The 25,134-nt window shown below is 45.4% G+C and overlaps 2 protein-coding genes across 4 annotated transcripts in view; one reads left to right on the top strand and one right to left on the bottom strand.

Annotated features, from left to right (window-relative positions):
* PACC1 (proton activated chloride channel 1) overlaps window positions 1-25,134 on the bottom strand; it is a 182,231-nt gene that overhangs the window by 51,140 nt on the left and 105,957 nt on the right. For all 3 annotated transcript variants that reach the window (XR_010600218.1, XM_065590657.1, XM_065590659.1), the window contains exons 5-8: window positions 10,182-10,979; window positions 8,204-8,342; window positions 4,142-5,086; window positions 86-975 (exon numbers count right to left, since the gene is read on the bottom strand). Coding sequence is in view for 2 of the 3 variants with exons in the window: in XM_065590657.1 (XP_065446729.1) it covers window positions 86-121 (36 nt within the window). In the remaining variant the exon portion in view is untranslated. The remainder of the gene's footprint in view (window positions 1-85; window positions 976-4,141; window positions 5,087-8,203; window positions 8,343-10,181; window positions 10,980-25,134) is intronic.
* On the top strand, window positions 13,767-23,336 carry NENF (neudesin neurotrophic factor). Its single transcript, XM_005306328.4, has 4 exons — window positions 13,767-13,990; window positions 20,460-20,520; window positions 21,195-21,298; window positions 22,023-23,336. The coding sequence occupies exons 1-4, from the start codon at window positions 13,829-13,831 to the stop codon at window positions 22,197-22,199; spliced, it is 504 nt and encodes a 167-aa protein (XP_005306385.1). The 5' UTR covers window positions 13,767-13,828; the 3' UTR covers window positions 22,200-23,336.

Genomic DNA, 25,134 nt, shown 5'->3' with positions numbered 1-25,134 from the left:
CGGCTTGCATTCCTTACGCACATGTACTCACACGGTCAAATCAACTTCTTTCCCTCCTCTCCCCTCCCCCGCCGCCCGCCAGTACCTCCTGGTAGGATGCGGAGATCTCTTGGCTTAGCATGGCATCAGCGACGGGAGCTGGAACCAGCCTCTGCAGCAGCCCCCGGGGGCTGAGAGGGGGAGCGGCAGGCGCACAACAGCGAGGCGCCGGAGGCTCTGCAGTACCAGACCGATCCCTCACCGAGCGTCCACCCGGCGCCGCCCCGCGCGCCTCTCACCCGCTATCTCCTCCGCCTGCTGCTGCCGCCGCCGCGGCTACCCCAACCCTCTTCTCTCAGGCTCATCGGTGGCAGCATAGGCGTGAGACGCGCAGGATTCTGGGAGATGTAGTTTAAAACCGACCGGGCCGGGCCCCTGCTCTGTCCTGACGTGCGGAACGCCCAACAAGCCTTTGCGCTGCAGCCGCGGATGGTTTAAAGCAGCCTATGGACTGTGCAGGGTGCAGCACGTCTGCGGTGCGCACCACCACGTTCAACAGGATTTCTCCACTAGAGACAGCAGCCCCAGGGTCTCCCCGCGTGAGCGCTAGGCGAGGCGGGGTGAATATGAGACCTGCCACTCCCAGGAATTCAAAATGATGTCAGGCCTCCCCAAAAAACACGAGATGGGCTTAACATAATAATGATGGTTTCTTTTTTATTTGCCTTCTGTTTTTTGAACATTTAGGGTTCAGAGTTTCAAGTTTCTCTCTTCGTTTAAGAGGCCTGGCAACCTGCTTTTTAAAAAAATGAAAGGGGAGGGTATCACATAATCACAGGATTCTGGGAGCTGGGCAGTGGTGGATTAAGAGTTACTGGGGCCCTGTGCTGAGCTTCATTTTTGGGGCCCCTCCTTGGGACCCAGCCAAGAAAAAGAACATTCTTTCTTATCTCCCCCCTGCCCCTGTTTTTCATTCTTTTTTTCTTCATCTTCCTCCTATAAGTAAAAGGCAGTAAATGAAAATAAAGTGAGGTACCTTGATTGTTTGTGTGGTCTAACTTATTTTTCCACAGACCACTTGAAAATCACTGAGGGTCTCGGCAGACCACTTAATGATCTTTCCAAATATTGTTTGTACCATTAGCTAACTATTGTAAAGCGCTTTGGATAAGCGCTTTATAAAAAAAAAATGTACAAAAACATTGGGGTGCAGGGTCTGGCCGGGAGTTGGGCTGCAGGAGGGGGCTCAGGGCTAGGGCAGGGGTTGGAGTGTGGAGCACTTACCTGGGGCAGCTCCCATTTGGTGCGAGAGGTGCGGGTGTGGGGGGGTGCAGGAGTCAGGGTGGGCAGTGTGGGGGGGGATGAGTGAGGGGTGCAGGAGTCAGCGTTAGGAGCGTGTGGGGGGGTGCAGGAGTCAGGAGGTTGGGGTGTGGAGCGCTTACCTGGGGCAGCTCCCATTTGGTGCGAGGGGTGCAGGTGGGAATGTGGGGGGGGAGGTGCAGGAGCTCCCATTTGGTGTGAGGGATGGGGATGTGGGGGTTCAGGAGTCAGGGTGGGGGGGTATGTGTAGGGGAGTGCAGGGCCCTGCCTTTGCTCCGCACTACCCCGATTCCACCCCCTTCCCCTAAGCCACGCCCCTGCCTCTTCCCCCGAGTGCGCAGCAGCCCCGCCCCTACCTGGAGCGACCTGAGCGCCGGCAAACATCTGTTTGGTGGCAGGGGAAGCGCTGGGGGGAGGGGCGGGAACGCATGGAGAGGCCAGGACTAGGGCGCACACACACACACAATTTCCTCAAAAAATATGGGAAATTCATGGCCCCAAAACTTATTAATGCAGAGTTCAGGCTGCCTGCCATTGCCTCATACCTAGGCTTGGCAGAATTCAATTGTGTAATTTCAACAAATAATACTGATGTTTATTTTTTTCTATTTAAGTTTTCACAGTTGTGGGAAATTCTTGGGTGTTTGGGGAGTCAGTTAAGATTCAAAAAGTGAAAGGTTTATAACCATTAAAACACAAGTTGTCAACATCACATGAAAATATACAGAGTAAATATCCTTAAATCAAATTCTCAAGTAGCATTTTTCCTAATTTGGCTATCTGTAAGTGTGTGTGTGTGTGTGTGTGTGTGTGTGTGTGTGTGTGTGTGTGTGTGTGTGTGTGTGTGTGTGTGTGTGTGTGTGTGTGTGTGTGTGTGTGTGTGTGTGTGTGTGTGTGTGTGTGTGTGTGTGTGTGTGTACAGTGAAGCTGATGTTTATCAGCATTCACTGCTAAAAATGTCATTCGTCCAAGCCTACTAATACCCTTCTAGAACAAAGGCGCCTATATTTAAATCTCTAAAAACCAGGGAATAAACAGTTATGGTAAAACAAACTTGAACCTCTGAAAATCAGTACATACTTCCCCCCCCACCCCCTCCTTCCAACTTTAGTTCTGCCCTCTTTGAGTCATGCCTCAACCTGCTGTTGACCAGTATATGCTGGCTAGTATATATATGTTATACTGATAGTATGTTTTATCTGTACCCTACACGTTAAGCATAAATATAGCAGTTACATAGCCTAAATTGGCCTGTACCTTTATAATCTGTTCACTTATGCTAAGTATCCCATAACACCTTGCATTAGTTAAAGTAGGCTGTGGCTTAAGTAGATAGGAAAGCTGTCAGGATCAGGACATATGTTTACTTTATCATAGCAACAGAAAGGGAGTTACCCTCACAAGCCTATCTACCCTGGGACAGACCTCGGAGGTGTTTTCATGCCCATTAGTACCTAGAATTGCATATGTTCAGAACAAAGATAAAGGGTACACCATGGTACTAGAAAAGCAAGGTAAAAAGCTAGTTGGTTAGATCTAGTTTCAGATGACGTCTACAGTACATTTTACTGGTAAACAAGGAGGATATAAAGAGACGGCTTTAAGCGATATACCTTTGGGAGCACACCTTCCACATAAGGTGAATATAACCTCACTCCATGAGACAGCTTCCCCGAGACTGCTATCATATAGAACAGCGGTTCTCAAACTTCAGCAACCTGAGGACCCCCATTTTGATTTAAAATTTTTCGTGGACCCCCTGCTCCTTCACCGAGGCTCCGCCCCTGCCCTACCCCTTCTCCAAGCCCCTGCTCACTTCATCCCCCCTCCCTCGGTCGCTCGCTCTCCCCCACCCTCATTCACTTTCACCAGGCTGGGGCAGGGGGTTGAGATGTGGGGGGAGATGAGGGCTCCGCCTGGGGGTATGGGCTCTGGGCTGGTGCCAAGGATAGGGATGATGGGTTTGGAGTAGAGGAGGGGGCTTTGGGCTGGGGTGGGGGGATGCGGGCTCTGGGAGGGAATTTGGGTGCAGGAGAGGACTCGGGGCTGGGGCAGGGGGTTGAGGTGCGAGGGCATGAGGGATGAAGGGTCCCGGCGGCACTTACTGCAGCTCCCAGAAAGCGTCAGCCAGGTCCCTGCAGCCCCTGGCAGAGGCGCAGCCAGTGAGGCTCTGTGCGCTGCCCTCGTGCCTGCAGGCTCCACCCCCACAGCTCGCATTGGTCACGGTTCCCAGCCAATGGAAGCTGCAGAGCCAGCACTCGGGTGGGGGCAGTGTGCGAAGCCTCCCTGGCCACCCCTGTACCTAAGGGCCACAGGGACCTGGTGGTCACTTCTGGGAGCCACATGGAACCAGGGCAGGTAGGGAGCCTGCCTTGGATGGAGCAGGAGGAGTTGAGCAGCCGGGCCTGCAGACCCCCTGCAGACCTCGCGGACCCCAGTTTGAGAAACGCTGATATAGAACCTTTTTCCTTCACTGTATTATTATTGGCTTAGACCAATAAATCTGACTGATGTTGGTTTATTTGGCCTCTGGAATATATTTCATAATGAACCAGTGTGGTCAAGAAATCAACATTGCTCCTCACTGACTCTGCTCCTCAGACTATAAAGTGCACCATGGGCATGCAGCATATCGGTACAGGAGGAGAAACTGTCAGACCATATCCTCAGTAAGGCAAACATCTCATTTAGAGGGCAGGCTTAGTGAACACCAGCTGGCTACACCTGACCTGTACTCGACCACTTCACCTGCTCTGCCCAAACCACCCCATAGTTACCAGATGTTACTACCCCCTGACCTTTGTCCTAAGGACTCCTTCTGGAACAGCCTCTTTGCACTAACCTCTGCCCTGTAGTGATGATAGATTATTGTACTCCTCTGCTTGCACAACCAATGAAACAGCACAGAAACGGGGGTCTGTGTAGTGATTCCTTTGGGTGCAGATGCACTTCTCATATTGCCATGTGAGCTGTGGCAACCTGCTGCAAATAATCTTGTGTCAGTCAGTACAGTTGTCCCCTACACAGTGAAGGGCAGTTAGGAATGCATGCAGACAAATGAGAATACAATCCTGTGGGGCACAACACATCATATGAAATGTCACATTTACTTAGTCATTTCTTATGCCTGATTATAGGACGGTCCAGGCTGAAATATACAGTACATCCTCAGTTCCAGGGAGCCAAAATGTAAGTTGCAAGGCTGAGCTGTGTGCACTTCCTTGTTTTCAGAGGTTTAAGTATAGGTGCACTTCCCATTCTGCAAGTGCATGAGGCATTGCCAGTCGAACTTATTTTAGTGTTAAAGATTTGGGCAGTGAATACCAAATCTAGCCTTTACATAATATTTTTCATTCAGAGACATCCCAAAGCACTTTAGAAGCTCACAAATATATGTTGGGAGGAATTGCTGACACCTATTTCGAGTTCTCTTTCAAGAAACTCAAGACAATCTATGATATACCTGGGCAGGGCAAAACTTTCCCCGTTCTCTTCCTTCCACCCCAGTAGCATAGTAGTGTAAGCTCAAAAGTTTGTTTCTCTCACCAACAGAAGCTGGTCCAATAAAAGATATTACCTCACCCAACTTGTCTCTATAATATCCTGGGACCAACACAGCTACAACAACACTGCATAGTCCTCTCCAGTCACTGATATGCTGATCAATCACCAGGTGATAAAATATCTCCTTTGCCTAGACAGATGGCTGTCTTCTACCAGAGGCCTGGAAAAATTGTTCCTTCTTCTACTCTGGAGTCTTCAGCAGATTAACATCTTCTAATGCTGCCTGTGGGGTAGAAAGGAATGTTTCAAGTTGTAGAGCACCAAGTGATTTTATCTCAAAAATCAATGAAAATTTATAGTTTAGAGAAACAAGAAATGGTAGGCCAAATCTTAGTAATCGTCTTTCAATGTGACTTCAGAAATGTGACTCCCACTATTTTAGTCACAAGCGATTCTCTGCCATTGTAATGCTGACAGATCCTGGTAGTTGGCGGGCAGGATCAAACTGTGGACCTCGGAGCTTAGTGCATGAGCCTCTACCTCATGAGCTAAAAGCCAATAGGCTGTTAGTTAAGGCTGTAGAGCAGACTCATTTGATCTCTCTCTCTAAGTGGTCTCGGAGTCACTAGATGGGACAGAACATGACACCCTGGAGGTGTGTGGATTACACCTTGCCTTCGGGGTACCATGATTAAAACCAAGCAATATAATAACAATACAGTCAGAGGTAATAATTATGATTAAAGAAAGAAAGAAAACACACAAAGAAGCAATAATGGTTCTGTCATAGATAACTAAAGCAGTTTATAGATGGGCAAAATAATTTAATTTAAGGGTTGGTGAATTCTTTTTGATATATTTGTGACAGGATCCCCAGGGTTCAGCATGGGACTGTGGAACCGCTGTGTCCCCTTAACTCTCCAGCCTTGGCTGTCTCTCACAATGCTGTGATAATAACAAGCAGCAAACCCCTCCAGGCGCTGTTATCACTCAGCACAACCGCATGTGGAGCCCCACACCCAGCTAGATTGCATGAATGCTCCCAGAGCCCTAATATCAATATTATTGATAACTTAAATAGCTTATTAATGATTAATGGTGAGCAATCTTAACTAAGTCCTATGAAACCAAATAAAATATTTAACTCAGTTAAAAAAAGTCATTCAGGGAGTTGTCTTGAGACAAGTAAATTAATATCAAGCATCTTAAATCCAAATTAAATCCCACAATTCTGCCTGTTTACTAAGTTAGCTTATGCCTCCTCTCCAGAAATACATTATGTAAACAATAGGGTATTTAACAACAGATGTTCTTAATACCTTAAATTACAATAGCATTTCAATATGCCATTAAAATCACGACAAGAAAATTTATATCTGATTCCTTGGGGTGCTTTGCTAACTTAATCTAGCCCTGGATGCTGAACTAGAAGTTGCTGCTTCTTCTTGATGCTCTTCTATGCTCATTTTTGCTCTTTGGCTAATAGCTGTTACTTGTTTGCTTGCAGAGATGAACAGGAGGAGTTGTGAGGAGTACTGTAAAGTTGAAGAATGGGGGCAGCCTGGTGCTGCTGGTTTGCTTAATTCAGCAAATTTTATATTCCTTTCCTTTCGTAGCTTTACGGGAGGAGGAAGGCATGCCTATTTCAGAGCTTGGCTGAATTAAAAAATTAGCAGCTGTCATTCTTTCACTGGCTCGGCACCTTTCTGAGATTGTCAGCAGTTTCAGCTCATGCATAGATGATCTGCTACAACAGATGCAGCAGGGTTGTAATTTTTCCTCAACTTGATAGTTATACTGCCTTTGTTGTGGGAGATTATCAGAACATATTTGAAGTCTGAGTTTTCTTTTATTCAGTCCATTTTCTGATATATCCCTTTAGTTCCTTGCTAGCTTATTGGAGTTGAAATTCTGCTTCAAACGGGTGCAAATACCTGTATGTCGTATATCATGGTTTTCAGTTTTCAAAAGTATTTTTTAAACTTTATTACTCCTTAAAGAAAGTTTTTAAACTTGAATAGTCATTAAAGAAGTTATTGTCCCTTCTTAACAATCTTTGGATAGGTGACTTGTCTCTCTCAGTTTGGTAAGGAAATAGTTTAAGACAGATAATCAATTAAATTCCCCAATTAATATAAATATTCTATACTCAAATGGCTTTTATATGAGTAACCAGTTGTAGCATCAAATGACCTTACTATATTGCACATAAACCATGCCACTGTTCACATACAATGATATAAGGAAGTTATTACATTAGAAGGTTTGCAGTTAGAGACAAATATACATCTCAAAAGAAGCTGATGAACTCTTAAGCATTTAAATGACAGGCATAGGTTTTTCACCCATGTTCAAGTGGAACATGAACTTAGAAGTTACAAAGATCTGCTACAAAACATTCCCCAGCCATAAATGTTTTCCTTAATATTTGAAGAATTAAGTCTTTAGAGAGTTTATAAAAAGGGTTAATTTTAATAGGATTTTTTCTAGCATATTTTCTGTGTGTTTGAAACCAACATTTTTTTTCTTGCAAAGAGAGTGGGATTGTAAAAGGCCTACTTTTATGGCTCTTGATAATACAATTCCTAAACATTCCTACAAAGTCCTTTGCTTGAGATAAAACTCATCTCTATAGTAGACTTGCATCTCATACCAGATGTGCTTTGGTCCTTTGTCCAAAATGACCCTTAAATTTAAAATCTGCCGTTTGCAGTACATTTACTACTTGCAATTAAAAACTTCACTAAGGCATTCTATAGAAAACATCAATCATAACAACCAAGGTTTACATACATCTTTCAAAACATAACATAAAATAAAATATAGAAAGTTAAGGCACGATAGAACTTATAAAAGCTACATTTCAGAGTAAACACAGAGATATTATGGCTGTGGGGTGGTTATCCTCCTTTGACACTTTGGTAGTTTGTCACTAGTTGGCAGAAGGCAGATTTCTTTAACTTGAACATTTCATACAATTAAATAAGGAACTGATAACGTAAGATTGTGTTGTTATTTTTCTAAGCATCCTGTATAAATATTGAGTATATTTAAATTCATAAAGATGCAAGCAAGTTTGTAATGACCTAATATTATAAGAATAAATTATAATAGTTTTACTGATAACTATTTTTGACTTAATATTGAGGTCTGTCTCCTACATGCCACTGCCTGAAATAGTGTTAAGACCACTACTGGTAAAAGGTCCTTGGCCTGTGGGCCCCAAGCCCCTCCTGTCTAGGCCAAAAACATGTATTGATTTTTTAAAATAAAATAAATATAAAAGATTTACTTCACGGGCTGGTGACCTGAAATGCAGCTGCTTCTGAACAGGCAAATGTGGGCAGATGGAATAAAGGCATGCTACCAGGTAGATAAAAGTATTAACTTGTGGCCTTACTTTGATGTGGAACATGAAAAGGGAAGGAACTTTTTTTTCTTTTCCTGGACAAAAAAGTAATATCCTCTTTCATTGCCTTGGCAGGGCCTTCTATCTCTGCTGGACCAAGGCAGCCACCTAGCCTCTTTGGGCAAGGACACTGAACCAACAGGAGAAAAGACAAAGGGTTAGGGACGACCTGCTGCAGGACATGCAGAGGGATTCTGACCACAGGTTGAACCAACAGCTGAAATTCCAGCAGCAAATGAAGAAGCAGAAGAGGAAAAGGGAGGTAACGGACAGGGAGAGGGAGGAGAGGCTGGTGGCAGAGTAGTTTGAGCATGACAGGGTGAGAATGGAGCAGGAGCTGACAGCAGCACAGGGAACTCATTGACCAAGACTGGGAGCAGCAGAGGGAAATGTTTGAGTGATTGCTCATTGTGATGGTCAGCAAGCAGCAGACCCTAATACCTGCATCAACACCATTCCCAGAGGACCCTCCTCCACACTTCACATCCTGCAGCCAATGTAGCCACTGGACAATTGTGGGGGGCAGGGTAGGCAAAGATTCAGTTGATGAACTCCTGGAATGGAAGTGTGTATGCTTAGATGTATACCCTGTTCACTCTGTCCCCATCCAGCCACAGTAGAGAACAGCTACACTGGTGGTGGCAATTCCATTTCCAGTGACATTGCACAGATTGGCATCACTGTTGGTTTTCATTGCACGTTGCACTTTTCACTTTTATTAACAATTGCACTCTCTAGTATTGGCAGCTGGAACACCTGTATTTGTTTTTAATAAAGTACTTGGTTGTACAATTCATTGGGGTGTTAGTACTTGGGAAACAAAGAGTAGGCAGGAGGTTTAATCCAAATTCTCATAATAATAGCAAATAGATAAATTCAGATGTACACTACAACACTACTGCATCACATTGCTCTGTGCATTTCCCGGCAGAAAGCAAGGATATGTGGGTGTACAAAGCATCCTTTACTTCCCTGTATCTCTTGGACCCAGCCCCAGTGAGCAGCTCTCCGGTACGTATCACACCAGGCAGACAACTATCTTCACCTTCAGTGTTCACCCCACCTTTGGACTACTCTAAGGAGGAGTCCTCTGACTCCCGGATCTCTGTCCAGGGATCTCCTACCTTCCATAGAAGAGACTTCTTCCCTGTTACCTACCCTCAAAGGGAAATTCCAAGGGAGAAACTACCAGTGAGGCAGGGCTCATGATATGACCAGCAGTGGATGCTCCATCCTCTACCTTATGGACCCCCTCAATGCCCTTCTTAATGGGCTCTCTATTACTGTCAGTTCTCAAGGACTCCTAGTGTCACTCGTGGGGAATACAGAAGAAGACACCTGCCTGTTCCATCACTTTCTCTTCAACAACCTCAACCTCGAGAGGAAACTTTTGAGGAGCAAGAGGTCAGAGTGGACAAGGAGGTGACACCTCAAACAAATATCATTGTCACCATATGAGGCTGTAATGCCTCCTCTACCTTCTTTGGCTAATGATTTTAAACAGTGTCAGGAACTGATGAAGCATACTGACTTGCTAAAGATTCCCTTAAAAAAGGCCTAAGAATCGCAACAAACTTTTGGCATTTTACATACAACATCCTCTGGTTGAGTAACTCTACGAGTGAATGAAGCTCTACTGGATCCTGCCAAAACCATATGGCAAACCCTTGCCACCACACCACCCCCTTGCAAGCGGGCTCACAGTATTACATCCCAGCAAAATACGTGGAATTTTTGTTCTCCCACTCTCCACCAAATTCTTTAGCTGTGGAGGCTATCAACGAGCATGGCAGGCAACATCTTTCAAAGTCTGCACCCTGTGATAAAGACTAGAAGTGCCTTGACCTATTTGGTTGTAAGAGCTACTTTTCAGCCACTCTGCCATTTTGGATTGCAAATTACCAAGGTCTAATGGTGAAGTACAACTATTCCAATTATGACAAATTCAACAGTTTTAGTGAACACTTACCTGTAGAACACTGTGAGCAGTTCAAGACCATCATAGCTGAAGGTCAGTTCTTAGAAAAAGCCGATTTTGATAGCTTCCCTAGATGCAGGAGACACAGTAGCCCACTGCACATCTACTGATGTTGTCATGAGTAGAGCACTTTGGCTAGAGCTATCTGGTTTTCCTAGGGAGGTCCAGAATACTGTAGAAGACTTCCCTTTTGATGGACTTAAATTCTCCTATGAGTCAACAGATGAATCTCTCCAGACTTTGAAAGATTCCAGAGCCACACTTAAGAGCCCTTAGCATATACATGCCTGCAAACAAAAGAAAATTTAGCAGATCACAAATGGCACAAAGATCTCGTCCAGTTCAGTTCTTTACATACCCTAGGCCTACGGAACCACCGAAAGGCAGGCCTAGGTGTCAAAAGAAGAGACTACCTACTGTGACTGCTACCACCACACAGCTGTCCTCTTCATCCAACCGTCAATTTGGATGGCTTGGTTGAGGGCTTGGAACATCCCCACCTCCTGAACGTTCACTTGCACTCACCTCCCTCCTTTTGGAGATGATTCTCCCATTTTCAACCTGCTTGGGAACAGATTACATCTAACAGATGGGTGTTGGAGGCCATAACATCAGGTTACTCAATCTGTTTCACTTCTATCCCTCACCCCACCCTCTTTACCGACCCTCTTTATCTCATGAACAGTTACTGAGACAAGAAGTCATCTCTCTTCTATGCATAGGAGACATAGAAACAGTTGCATTCCAGCAGAGAGGGAAGGGATTCTACTCCAAGTATTTTCTGGTACCCTAAAAAAAAGAGAGGATGGAGAGACCAATATTAGATCTCAGACTGATAAACACCTTTGTGGAATCACAGAAATTGAGGATGGTGACTCTCAGATATTATTCCACAGTTAGATTCCAGGAATTGGTTCATGGCACTCAACCTACAGGTCATATATTTTCATGTCACAATTCTCCCCTCTCACAAAAGGTTCTTTGTTTTACAAGCAGTCAGGGTCACTTCCAGTATTGAGTGTTTTCCTTTGACCTCTTCTTTGTCCCAAGGGTATTCCCAAAGATCACAGCAGTGATAGCTGCTTACCTACGATGGCCAGGGATAATAGACTTCCCCTATTTTGATGACTAGCTGCTCAAGGGCCAGTCATACAATGACATTCTCTGAAGTACAGCCAGCCATATCCCTGTTCCACAGGATAGGTCTCCAAATAAACACTAAGTCCACTTTGAGCACAGTACAATAGATATTCTTTATAGGGGCTTCTCTGAACATCGTAACAGCTAGGGCTTACCTTCAGGCAGACACTAAAAACCTAATTTTGAAGATTTAAATAACCCCACAGATGCTGACAAGAAATTGTCTCCAACTATTAGGACATATAGCAGTGTGTGTACCTTTATAACCCAACATGACAGGTTATAATACTTAGTCCTGTCATGAGTGCAGGGGACTGGACTAGATGACCTCTCAAGGTCCCTTCCAGTTCTATGTTCCTATGATTCACCTGTGGAGGGATTTTCAGTATTTGCCCATCTCACAAAGACAAGGTTTATGAAAGATTTTGATTAATATATAACCACAATTAAAGAAGTCTATTCCTGTATGGGATTTAAACTTGATCCTTAATTGTCTTATTAATTCAGAGATTCTAATGCATGAAGAATTGTAACCTGATTAATGTAGAAAATTTTGGGTAAAAAATTAGGATGTGGTCATAAGGAAGACTTTTTCTTAAAGAAAACTGTAAAGTAATCTACCATTAATGTCTCCAGTTCCCCAACTTGTGGGCAGAAGTTATGGACACCTAAAATACCACTCGATTAGTAAAAATATAGTTAGTTGGGTTTCTAATGACCAAGGGATGACCACATGGTAAACTGCCTGCCAGACTTACGACAGACTTATGTGCAGTGCTAGGGAGGAGCCAGTGGGTACCAATGCCACAGGAAAAGGTAGGAAAGGTCCTGGACACCGTATCTAGGCTGCTAGGTAAGAGATTCAAGTCCAGGATCTCCATGGTAGCTTTCTTTGAAATATTTCTAATTCCCCACGCAGGGCCAGTAAGACAGGCAGAACTGCAGGGCATCAATGTGTGGATAAGAGAATGTTCTGAGGGGGAGGGTTTTAAATATAAGAAGAACTGGGGAACCTTTGGGAAAAGGAGGAGCCTATACAGAAAGAATGGGCCCCACCCAGAGCAAAATGGGTGTGTTGCGGTGCAGGCAGGAACGGCGCCAGGGTTTTTGCCTCCCTAGGCGGCAGCGCTCCTCCTCAGAGCATTCGGTGGCGGGTCCTTCACTCGCTCCGGGACCCGCCGCCGAATTTCTGCCAAAGCACCCCGAAGACTCGGAGCGGAAGGATCCCCGCCGCCGAATTGCTGCCAAGGATGGCAAAACGCCTCCTCCCAAATCCTGCCGCCCTAGGCGACCGCCCAGGGTCGCCTAGTGGAAGCGCTGGCCCTGGGTGTAGGGGACGCGATGGGGTGGCTGGTTTGGAGGGAGCTGTGGGGGTTGCGGTGCGGGGGACGGGAGGGGTGGCTGGTTTGGAGGGAGCTGTGGGGGTCGCGGTGTGGGGGACGCGACAGGGTGGCTGCTTTGGAGGGAGCTGGGGGGGGTTGCGGTGCGGGGGATGGGAGGAGGCGGCTGGTTTGGAGGGAGCTGTGGGTGTCGAGGCACGGGGGACGGGAGGGAGCGGCTGGTTTGGAGGTAGACGGGGGGTTGCAGTGCGGGGGATGTGACGGGGTGGCTGGTTTCGAGGGAGCTGTGGGGGTCGCGGTGCGGGGGATGGGAGGAAGTGGCTGGTTTGGAGGGAGACGGGGGTCACGGTGCAGGGGACGCGACGGGGTGGCTGGTTTGGAGGGAGCTGTGGGGGTCACGGTGCGGGGGACGGGAGGAGGTGGCTGGTTTGGAGGGAGCTGGGGGTGGGGTTGCGGTGTGGGGGATGCAACGGGGTGGCTAGTTTGAAGGGAGACGGGGGTAACGGCGCGGGGGACGGAACGGCTGGTTTGGAGGGAGACGGGCGGTCGCGGCGCAGGGGACGCGACGGGGTGGCTGGTTTGGAGGGAGCTGTGGGGGTCGCGGTGCGGGGGACACAACAGGGTGGCTGGTTTGGAGGGAGCTGGGGGGGTTGCGGTGCGGGGGACGCGACGGGGTGGCTGGTTTGGAGGGAGCAGTGGGGGTCGTGCTGCGGGCGATGGGAGAAGGTGGCTGGTTTGGAGGGAGCTGGGGGGGGTTGCGGTGCGGGGGACGCGACGGGGTGGCTGGTTTGGAGGGAGCAGTGGGGGTCGCGCTGCGGGCGATGGGAGAAGGTGGCTGGTTTGGAGGGAGCTGGGGGGGGTTGCGGTGCGGGGGACGCGACGGGGTGGCTGGTTTGGAGGGAGCTGTGTGGGTCGAGGTGCGGGGTACGGGAGGGGGCGGCTGGTTTGGAGGGAGCTGGGGGGGGGGTTGTGGTGCAGCGGATGGGATGGGACGAGGCGGGGGAGCTGCAGAGCTGGTGCGGGGCGGGGTGATCGGGCGGAGCTGGGGCGGGCGGTGGGTGTTTCCCCAAAGGGGCTGATGCCGCCCACAGCCTCCCCGGATCTCGCGTCGCAGGCCCTGGCCCCGCCCCGGAGCAGCCGGGCCGCCTCCGCTGCACCATGGCCGGTGGGCCCGGGCGGCTGCTTTCCCTGGCCCTGGGCTGCCTGGCCGCCTTGGCCGCTCTGGCGGAGCAGCAGCAGCTGCGCTTCAAGCCGGCCCCGGCCCCCACCCCCGTGCGGCTCTTCACCGAGTCCGAGCTCGCCAGATACAGCGGGCAGGAGGTACGGGCGGGAGTAGCGTGGCGACCATGCGGCTGGGGAGGGGGCACCGGCCCCTGGGGCACGATTAGGTGGGGGAAGGGCGCTGCTGCATGGGCGGAGGGCACTGCCCCCTGCGGAGATGGGGTGGAGTTGTTGTTGTTGTTACTACCGGATGCGTGACACCCCCACCAGAAACTAGACACAGCACTGCTGTGTCTGGAGCAGTTTGATGCCAACTCTTCCATCTCTCTCTTAGATATTTAAAAACTTTTCATGTCAAAGGAGACCAAGTGTCATCACACACTGGAGCTGCTTAATCAGCTCTCTCCAAATGGGGAGCATAGTCACCACTCTCAGACTAAAAACATTACTGGGAAACAGGCAAGGAGACAGTGATAAAAGAAACCAACTTGTGCAAGCCAGGACATTAGAACACTGCAGTTACAATGACAAACATCTGACAGTCTGGACATTTTCAGTTAAGGCTCCAACTCAATCTTAACTCTGTTCCTTACCAGTGGAAGAACACCACTTGTTGCCATATGAAAGAAACACAAGTCTTCCCCATTGCATATATGAATCGCAGTGGTATGATCTTTTGTTATATGGAGATATTGCCTGTGCTCTGTTTCCCCCATTCAACACACACCCTTCCAGTTTATAGGTATACAAAATCCAAGACCTGTTTTACGAGGATGTGTAATTTATAGTGAAGATGAGGGGACCACACCTCCTATGGTCAGAGAAGTGACTAAAGCAGATGAAAAAGGTGCTAGCCTGCATCCACATTACAGAATGGTTGTTAGCAGCTGATGAGTTGTGTGTTAACTTGAGATTTGGTCTGTGTCACTGGGCAGGTTGGCTCATAAGAATTAAAAGCACTACAGCCCTCATACTAAGGGTCTGTATGTGTGGATGGGACGATACTCGAGTTAAAATTTTGCAGCGAAGACAAGCACACTGTGGGATGGTGGGCATGGCAGGCTCTTACGGATCGTATGCAGAGGTTAATATGACATGTTTTTGTAATGAGCTGGCTAGTGTGTATATGTACCATTGCTCTCTACTAGGTAACAATAGAACTGCTCAAGTATTGTATGTGTCATAGGTCCTATATTTTTAACAACTTATTGTGATTCCCTTTTAGCCCATATAATGGCCTATGATTTTGGAGCAGAAGGATCCAACTTCTATTTGTACTCTTGCAATGAAGTTCTCAGTAATTGGGGTGTGCTATATAGTGACAGCTATAAAGTCCAGGGTGATCAGATTTATACAGGGCCTTAGGAGTACATGGATCTGTTGGGGTCCACTAGGCATAGCTACCAGGTAACTCGGGAGAGTGGAAGGCCAAAAGTGCCGATGGAGCTCTTTTGCTCTAGGTCTGTGAACCACAGTGACTCCATCTTGGGAACTCTCACCTACTTCTATGCTAACTGCTTACATGCTCTGAAGCAGGCTGAAGTAGAAATGTATTGGTCAGCGTTTTTAGCAGATGGCTGCAGTTTCACTCACACTAGCAGAAATAATAGAGATAAGAAGCGGGGTAGTTAGTTTGCAGATGTCTAACTCAAGGTCGCAAAGACTGAGAAAGTTTTCTCACAAGCTTATGTAGAGCTTATTGTAACAGTTGTCTGGAAGAGAGGAGTAAAAAGGAACAGCCAGACAAAGAGATGTATGTAAACAGTTTGAAGTATAAAAGGTAAAAGTTGTTTGTATTTGTTGCACTGGATTTGAGACATGCCGGTCTCCTAGTGCCATTTCAGAGCTCTGAAATAAACTTGGCTTGCTTTCTCCCCTCGGTGTCTTTATTGGTGCCAAGCACACCGGGCGACGGACCATTGTTGTCCCCTCGAGCCCTTTAGGGCGGGCAACAGTTTTGGCGTCCCTGGGTGGGCTCGAGGCTGAAATTTAGCCTTGCCCGGATCCCTCCTGGTGGCCGACGGATTACGACGATGCCCGACGCCCAGAGCTCACCGGTGACTTCATTGGGGGCCTCGGCAGAGACGTGGTTTGCTCGACCCCAGAGGGCACAACGGTGCAACGCACACAGACAGTGGAGAAGCAGCTGCGGGCGACGGTGGAGAACCGGTCCCGTTGATAGAGCGACAGTGACGGTGCAGAACCGGACCCTTGAATAAGGTAGGAACAGTCCAGTGGAGACTTATCTGTTGTGACCTGGGGACGCCCAGTGTCTGCCTGTTGTGACCTGGGGACGCCCAGAGTCTCCCTTGGTATGGGGCAAGGACAGAGTACAGCCGGCAGGGTACAGTGTACACCTTTAGAATGCATTCTGGTGAACTGGAAAGTGTTTAAATCTAATCAGTTAATTAAAAGTAAATTGAAAAGATTCTGTACAAGTGATTGGCCTCAGTACCAGCTAAAGTGCCAAGAAAAGTGGCCACCGGAAGGATCACTTAATTACAACACGATCCTTCAATTGCTTTTGTTCTGTCAGAAAACAAGTAAATAAAATAAACATCTCTATGCGTATACGTTTATAGTGTTAAGAAATAGGACTGATATTTTGCTCAAGTGCCATTTGACTCCAACAGGCTCAGTAGTGACAGTTGCTAAACCCCAGAACCCTCCCACTGTTGTAATGCCAGAATCGGTGTCCCCTTTGGCTCCTCCACCCCCACAGGCTTCAGAGAGTAACCCCCCCCCCGTAGGATTGTATCCGTTGATTACTGAGAGTGTGGTAGCCCGTCCCGGAACACAAGAACGGCCAGCACAGATAGTATCTGTCTACTCGCATGTACCTTTTAACCCTGTACATCTGGCTGCTTTTAAGGCAGAGGCAAGAGAATTCTCAACGAATCCAAGCATACAGATGCAGAATTACAGGATACTGCCTAACAGGCTTACAATCTACATTTAGAAATAGCATAAGTAATGACATTGGAGGAGGTTTGGGGGAAGGAAGAACAAGGATTACAGAATGATAATCCTTTGTTTTCTTTTGCATGCATCTTGATATTTCCACATATATTTTAACAAATTAATATTGTTTAGAGCAAAATTAAAGTTTTTTTCTCTCTCCTTATTGTCAAGAGAGTTGGAAAGGAGGTTAATAGTGGATGGAGAGGGCAGAGCTGGGGGTGGAAGAAGATCATTGTGTTGGGTGCATGAGAACGGTAGAGGGGATCAGACTGTAGTGGGAGGAAGAGAGAGAAGAGTAGCGGAGTGGAATGTGGGGACAAAAGAAGGCATGACAAAGGAGGCAGAGGTTGGTGAGATTAGGTAATATGGTCAGTAAGTGAACAATCAACAAGGCAAGTTAAAGGTTAGTGATCAGTATATTAATGGGAAGGAACTGATAGTATGGCAATTGATGGTTACACTCAGTAAGGCAAAAACTGAATAAGCCTAGCAGAAACAGTCAGCTGTCAGCCATGGATGTAACTACATGTTTTGGTCTCGTCTGTACTGTGAAGGTGGGGGAGAGTCTGGTTCTTTATTGGCCTGATTTTCAAAATAGCTCCTCAAAACTCCCATTGATTTCAATAGAATCTGCTAGCTGCTGGGCACTTTAGAAAGTCTGGTCACAGCTGTTTAGTGGTATATTAACAGTTTGCAGGCCAGAATTTTTCCCTGAGATATTGGGTATCTGTGACTCCTAGCTGAAGATTAGGATGGGGATGATGGAGAGACTAAGGAGTAAAGATAAGGTTTCTACTGGGATCTTAACCCCCTGACTTTATTTTAAACTAAAAATGAGATAAAATAGATATCTATTGACAACTTTAACTCTCAACTAAGCGTGTGTGTTTTTCCTTTTGTTTTTTTAAAACAGAACACCAACATTTCTGAAGTAATTTTTTTTTCTTCCTAGCACTACTTTAAAGTATTTTAGAGAAGGAGGAAAGAAAGCATTATTATTATGATAATAATTTGCAAGTATCTTTTATCCAAAGTTTTCAAAACACTAAACAAATGTGGGTAAGTGACTTGCTGAAAGTCAAACAGTGAATAGTTTGGAAGAGAATCCAGGTTTCCTGACTCTAATTTCTTTCTCTAACCAGTTCTTACACATAGCCCCTGTATACAATAGAGCAAAAATGTGCAATTGGTGGAAACTCTTCTGTAGATAGCCCTGTTTGAGAGTTTGTCTAGTGAGAGAGACCAAGTTACCCATTTCAGGCATAGAAATGCCTTTTCAAATCATAGTGTACAAATAGTACAATCAGTTTCAAGGATATCTCAGGTATTGTACGGATACAGATCTTAAACATCTATCCAAGAGGTCAGTTTCTCCCAGGCTGCTCAAGAGAACCATCAAAATAATCAGGCAATGGGCCCAAAGTCTCTAGTTGTATGTCAGATCTCCCCTTTTCCCGAGGATGAACACCACAATGGTAGAACAGGATATTCTTCCTGTTTCCTTCCTGACAGAAAAAGAACAGATACCAGATATCTTCTCCCATCTGAGTGTTTACAGACAGTTCCTCAGTTTTAGAGATCTGTAGAATGTGCTTCACCATAAATACCAAACCACTCAATAGGATATTGGAATATAGAACTTTTGATACTCTCTCCCTCATCACTAGCACTATAACTACCGATGCCTCAACATTTTACAGAATCACAGCTACCTATTTATTCTTCCAAAACATGTGGTGATCCCTCCAATGAGGTAATCCTCAAAGAAAATTCTTCACATTTACAAAGTTATTGTTCTCACTGAGCTAATTCCATAGCCTTCAGAGATGTGTAGGGATTAAATGAAGTATCCATCCTACTCTAATCCTTGTCTGCCAGGTAGGACTTTAGGCCAATGGATTCAAAATCTTCCCTTAATGCAGGAGTGGCCAACCTGAGGCGGAGAAGAAGCCAGAATTTACCAATCTACATTGTCAAAGAGCCACAGTAATATGTCAGCAGCCCCTCATCAGCTCGCCCCCCCACACATACACACGCTCCCAGTGCCTCCCACCCCCCGGCAGTCCCGCAGATCAGCGTCTCCCCCTCCCTCCCCACACCTCCCAATCAGCTGTTTTGTGGCGTGCAGAAGGCTTGGGGGGGGTGAGAGCGAGGGAATAGCAGGCTCGGGGGGGGGGGGCGGGAAGGGGTGAAGTGGGGGCAGGGCCTGTGGCAGAGCCAGGGGCGCCTGTAGTTTCAGCCCCAGAGTCTGTATCTATACAAGGAGCTGCATATTAACTTCTGAAGAGCCGCATGTGGCTCCAGAGCCACAGGTTGGCCACCCCGCCTTCATGTATTCTTCTAGCTCATTAAGTCAAGAATGTAGACAGTTTTTAAAAATAGCATAGAATTAATACAGGAATTCAATTTCCAGAAGGTTTAGCTGTCTATGATGAAAAAAATCTTAGCTAACAAATTCAAAATGATAAAATCCTTTGCTAAATTTATACAGATCTCTTCTCTGAAATGCTTGCTGGTTGGCCTCCTTGGGGTTGTCTCCAGAAACTTTAGAAAACACTAACCAGCATCTCATTGACAGAGAAAATAGATTTTGAGGGAGGACAAAATGGAATCAATGGTTTATTAAGCAAAACAGATGTCAGCAGATCAGATTTGTGTGTGCGTGTGTTTGCTTTATCTTCTTGATCAAAGGAGAATACCATCTGCCATACACCCTTTCACCTCAGAAAACATCTACCTCCAGAATGATTTACTTAATCATCTTGGAACAAACAAGTATTATGAACTGACTCCAGAAAAGGCACAGAAGGGGGAAGTGTATTGTCTGACTACTAGATTCCAAACAGAATAGTTTCTTCCATGAACTTCCATCATTTTCTGGGGTTAAATCCATAGAGATTCTCATAGACTATTTCAAGTACCAGTGTTTATTCCAGGAATTTCAAGAATCATCATCTATGGGAGCAAGAGACACACTGATGCAGCACAGAAATAAACAGGGCTTTAGCATACCTATTCCACTAGTAGTTGGTGTCCTAATAGTGAAAACAAGCTCCAATAGTGAGAACAGAAGTCTACATCTTCTCCATGTACAACATGGTTTTCAGAATGCAGACACTCAGAACTTGGCATCACAGCGAGATACCAGTGAACTACACATCACTGAATACCAGTGGAAATTATTCATGTAATTATCACATGATGAATACTGATTTTTTTTGTACACTAACCTGCATGCAGCCTCTGTTCCCTCCCCCATCTCTGCCTTTGGCTCAGAATATGGCCTCTTTACTGTATAGTGCCAGCAGCTGACACAGGGATGCATGACTGTTTGGCAGGCAGCTGACAGCAGTCATAATGGCAAGGTATAGAAAACCAGCTTCTTGCGGCCCAGAGACCCACAGAGAAATCTTTATTCATTTTTTTTTTTTTGCAGCATGTAATTGATTTGGGGATGAACGAAAACTCCAGGCTATGAATCTTGTGTGCATTGATCGTGATTTAAGTTGCTAGAGAACACATAGTAAGGGGTTCATTCTCTCCTCGATGTGCTGTACACATGCTGGCTTTATTTTGAGCACCTGCTGGCTTCTCTCTTTCTTTCCAGGAGGGCCAGCCTATTTACATGGCCGTGAAGGGAGTAGTATTTGATGTCACTTCTGGAAAAGGTGAGTTGGCTTTTCCCCCTTCACATTATCCCATTTTTCTTCTTAAACATCCTAAACCTTTAGGAAACTTCAAACTCTATTTAAATACAAAGAACATACTCATTTGTTCTTAATTCCTAATCATCCTCCTCTGAAGCTGCCTTCTCCCACTCTCAGCTTCACACCTCCTTTCATGCTGACCTCTGTGTCTGGAACAGAACAGATCCTCTTCTTATCCTATCATTTTCTAAGAAATGCCATAATACCTTTTGACTTGATTGAGACACCTTCCATTATATAGATTTACATACGTTTTCCTCTAACATTGGTTTTAGCTACTCTTTAAATTTAAAATAAAAAAAGGTGCACTTAGGACTGGTGAAAGCTACCAAACTGAGAGCCCTAGAGAGAGAAATTCGCCATCAGTAGAACAGACACAACCTGGGCAGCAGCTGTATTACAATCTTAATAAAGACAGGCAGTTGTCATTTTAGGCCACATTAACTAGTCCAGGTAAGCTAGTTTGTCTTGAGACGTCACCAAAATTTTAGGAGGAAAAGGGCACAAATCCGAGTCCTGGCTCATTTAGGAGTATAATGGGCTCCTTTCATGCTGGTATAAGCAGATGCTTAATCTGGCCCATTGTTTTCATTGTCAATAGTCTGAACATTACTAGATTTCCTCTCCTTGAACAGAATTTTATGGGAAAGGTGCCCCATACAACGCCCTCGTTGGGAAGGACTCAACACGAGGCGTTGCAAAGATGTCACTTGACCCAGAAGACCTCACTCATGACACAGTAAGAAATGGGATTGTTTGTTTAATTTCTTCTTTGCAAAATTTCAATCTTTTTCTTGGCTTCCCTAAAATATATTCCCCTGCTGTATATTTATTCAAAGCCCAATCCTATAAATAAGGAAAATACTTATTTTCTAAGAAATGCCGTAATACTTTTTGATCTGATCGAGACACCTTCCATTATATAGATTTGCATACGTTTTCCTCTAACATTGGTTTTAGCTACTCTTTAAATTTAAAATAAAAAAAGTGCACTTAGGACTGGTGAAAGCTACCAAACTGAGAGCCCTAGAGAGAGAAATTCGCCATCAGTAGAACAGACACAACTTGGGCAGCAGCTGCCCCATCAACATACTTTAACAGCTGTCTAGAGGGACAGCATCTAAAAATGTGTAGTTCAGTTTCCTTGACCAATTCAGTCCTTGGTGTCTCTGCTGAGAATACTAAATGGGCCAACTATGATGGTGCTTTTTGGAAATGAATTGAAGCCAACAACTCACTTTATCTGAGGATGTCAGGCTTTATCACTACTGAGCTGAATTTGAGTAAGTGACCTAGGGGTGAAAGGTTCTATGATAAATAACTCATTGCCAATTACTTAAACCCTCCATTGTTTCTATGCCCTGCAAATTAAATCTGAAGGCTGGCGTCGAGGCTAGGATGATCAACATAAATAAAGACATATGTAAATACCTGCCATTTTTTCTTGCCCATATTTCCTTTAGACAGGACTCACGGAAGAAGAGCTAAAATCCCTGGATGATATCTTCAATGATGTTTACAAAGCCAAATATCCTATTGTTGGCTACACTTCTCGAAGAATTCTGAATGAGGATGGCAGCCCCAATCAGAACTTTAAACCTGAGGATCAGCCACATTTCAGCATTAGAGATGAATTTTGATGAAGGATTTAGCATCCTGAAAATCCTCAGATGGACATTGTAGAACACTGTATGACTGGGAAACATTGACTGTTTCTAAGGCAGAAGAACATTTTCTATGAATTATGTATCTTTTGTATTTTTGTTATCCGTCCTCCCGCCCAAAGAGAATAATAGCTGATTACTAGTGTAGTGAATTCCTTCAAGTAGTGACCCAAATAAAATTTAATCGGTGGCACATATTTGTGGATTGGAGGGAACTATTTCAATAAAATTCTCACTGCCAATATCTTGATTTCTCTTTTTTAATATAAAAAGAAAAATTGGATAACTAAAGACTCATTCCCTAAAGGGGAGAAAGTGTCCTTTAATAGCTGAATCATGAGATTAGGGGTTTTGCCATTTCTGGGTTCTGTTCCCTGTTCTGCTGCAAACTTGCTGTATTACGTGAGTCACCTTACTTCACTTCTCCATGCCTCAGTTTCTCCATCAGTAAAATAGGTGTAATAAGGCTTTTTATCTCAGAGGAGTGGTTTGGGGCTTAATATTCATCCTCTTTGATTACAGTGGATATATAAATGCTGACTTCCTGAAATGTACTTAAATGCTGTATATTTATGCAAAGCCCAGTGTTATAAAACAAAGAAGATTTTTCTTCTGGGAAATGTAATATTTAATTACCTTTTGATTCAATATAGGCTACAATCAATAGCTCACAGCAGCGCCGCTGCAAGATCTCTAGTGGAGCTGCTCTACACTGACAGGAAAGAGGTCTCCCATCGCCTTAAATAATCCACCCCCAACAAGCGGCGGCGGCAGCTATGTTGGCAGGAGAAGTTCTCCTGCCAACATAGCGTTGTCCACATCGGCACATAGGTGGGTGTAACTTATTTCGCTCAGGGCGGTGGCTTATTCACACCCCTGAGTGGCATAAGTTATACTGACATAAGTGGTAGTGTAGACATGGCCTAAATCACTCTTATTGCAGTAGTTTTGTCAAAATAGCACTTTTTTGTAATACATTTACATGGGTTTGTCATTTAAAATTTAGGTCATGATGGTTCCTTAGTATCCTCAACTCCTAATTCCCACAAACCAAGAGAAATTGTAACCTAGGATCTATGGTTATCATAAAGTCTTTGTTCACATATTGTAAAATATAAGTTTACTGTGATTATTTCAGTCTGACCAGAATATTCCCAGCTTCTTTATGTTGTCAATTAAACTCTGGTTGACTCTACACATAGGCGCAGGAACTAAGGGTGCTGCCACAGCCTCTGGTTTGAAGTAGTTATCATATGCAGGCTTTACAGTTTGGTTCAAGGGCTCTCAGCACCCCCATACACAAATTGTTCTAGCACCCTTGTCTACCGGTGCTTTTTCCATTTTTAATCTGTATCAGGTTCTCTGCACTATTACTTTTTCTAGCTTGATCATTGCCACTCTAGTTCCCTTGAAAGGTGTGTGTGTGCTCTTTTTCTGTTTAACCTAATTTACAACTCCAGGTCCTGCTGGGGGAAAAACAAGTCCTCTCCTCTGTCAGATTTCTCTTGGCAGTCTTTCAGGCTGCTTTTAATTTACATAGCAACCGGAGAACATTAAATGCTTGTGCTATACCAAGTGCTGCTAACTACTGACTTCCACTAACTGAAGTCAAATGCTAACTGTCATGTATGCAGATTTACCTGCCACCATGACAGTTTGAATTAGCATTGAGAAACTGAGCAGCTGCTTCCAATTTCTGAAAGATAATTTGCTTCATTATGTTAACCTCCTGGCTGCTTTCTTTCAAAGAGTAAATGATTAAATCATTTATTCTCCCTCTCCTGGGATCTGTACGCTGCATAGCATATTGTGGGAGAAGGACAATTGTCTGATAAAAGAAAAAACTTTTAATTATCCCTTTCATAACGTCATTGATATTTACTCTAAATGTGCTTTGTGCCTTAAGCCCCTTTTTTCCCTTATAGCCATTCAGCAGTATAGTGTAAGAGGTTAAAGCAAGGGATTCCTGGTGTTTACACACTGCCACCAAATTTCTGTGTACCTGAGGTTACCTGTGCCACTTAACTGCATCACAAAAGTTCTAATTAATAAATGTTTGTATTTAAAGCTACAGTAGGTTGTTAATAAAGTTTTTGCAGGAAAGTAAACCATTTTTTAGATCCATTACTCCACAAACATTTTTCAGTGAAAAAAATGAAACCTGAAAATTTTTGGTTTGTGAACAGTATGGAAACTAATTTAATAAAAAACTCGAGGTTTTGAAAACAGAAAACTTTTGCTGAAAATAGAATATTCTGGCTTTTGGTTTCTCCCTCTTTCTGAATTTTTTTAAAAAACCAAACAAAAAACCCCCAGAAAATGTTGACCAAAATAAAAATGGTTTTGTTTTCGTTGAAAAGCAGTTTTTCATACAAAAATAAATAAATCCCCAAACCTACAAACTACACACAACACATCACACCCCAAACACAAATTTCAACCAGCTCTAAAACTAAGCTTCATCAGGATGGTGGGTGCTGTACAAACAAACTGTAAATAGCTTGCAGTCTAACTCAGGGGTGGTCAAACTACGGTCCGCGGGATTGCCAGTCCCATGGCATAGCGGGGTTAAGGCAGGCTCCCTGGCCCCGGGCCGCTCCCGGAAGCGGCCAGACCACGTCCCTGCAGCCCCTGGGGGCAGAGGGTTCTGCGTGCTGCCCTTGCCTGCAGGCACCGCCCCCCCGGTCCCCCGCAGCTCCCATTGGCTGGGAATGGGGAACCGCAGCCATTGGGAGCTTCGGGGGAGGTACCCGCAGGTGAGAGCAGCGTGCGGAGCCCTCTGTCCCCCCCGAGTCTGCAGGGATGTGGTGCCAGCTGCCATGCGAGGCCAGGGCAGGCAGGGAGCCTGCCTTAGCCCCACTGCCACCCCAGAGACGCTCAAGGAGCCTGTACCCCAAACCCCTCCTGCACT

Source organism: Chrysemys picta, chromosome 3 (assembly GCF_011386835.1).
Source record: "Chrysemys picta bellii isolate R12L10 chromosome 3, ASM1138683v2, whole genome shotgun sequence".
Taxonomy (NCBI): Eukaryota; Metazoa; Chordata; order Testudines; family Emydidae; genus Chrysemys; species Chrysemys picta.
Note: the sequence above shows the minus strand (reverse complement) of the source record. Positions and strands in the feature narration are given on the sequence as shown.

Bases quoted from the DNA above. Each gene is read 5' to 3' on its own strand.
- NENF (XM_005306328.4), top strand. From the start codon at position 13,829: ATGGCCGGTGGGCCCGGGCGGCTGCTTTCCCTGGCCCTGGGCTGCCTG. The intron at 13,991-20,459 runs GTACGGGCGGGA...CTTTCTTTCCAG, and splicing joins CCAGATACAGCGGGCAGGAG to GAGGGCCAGCCTATTTACAT. The intron at 21,299-22,022 runs GTAAGAAATGGG...TATTTCCTTTAG, and splicing joins AAGACCTCACTCATGACACA to ACAGGACTCACGGAAGAAGA.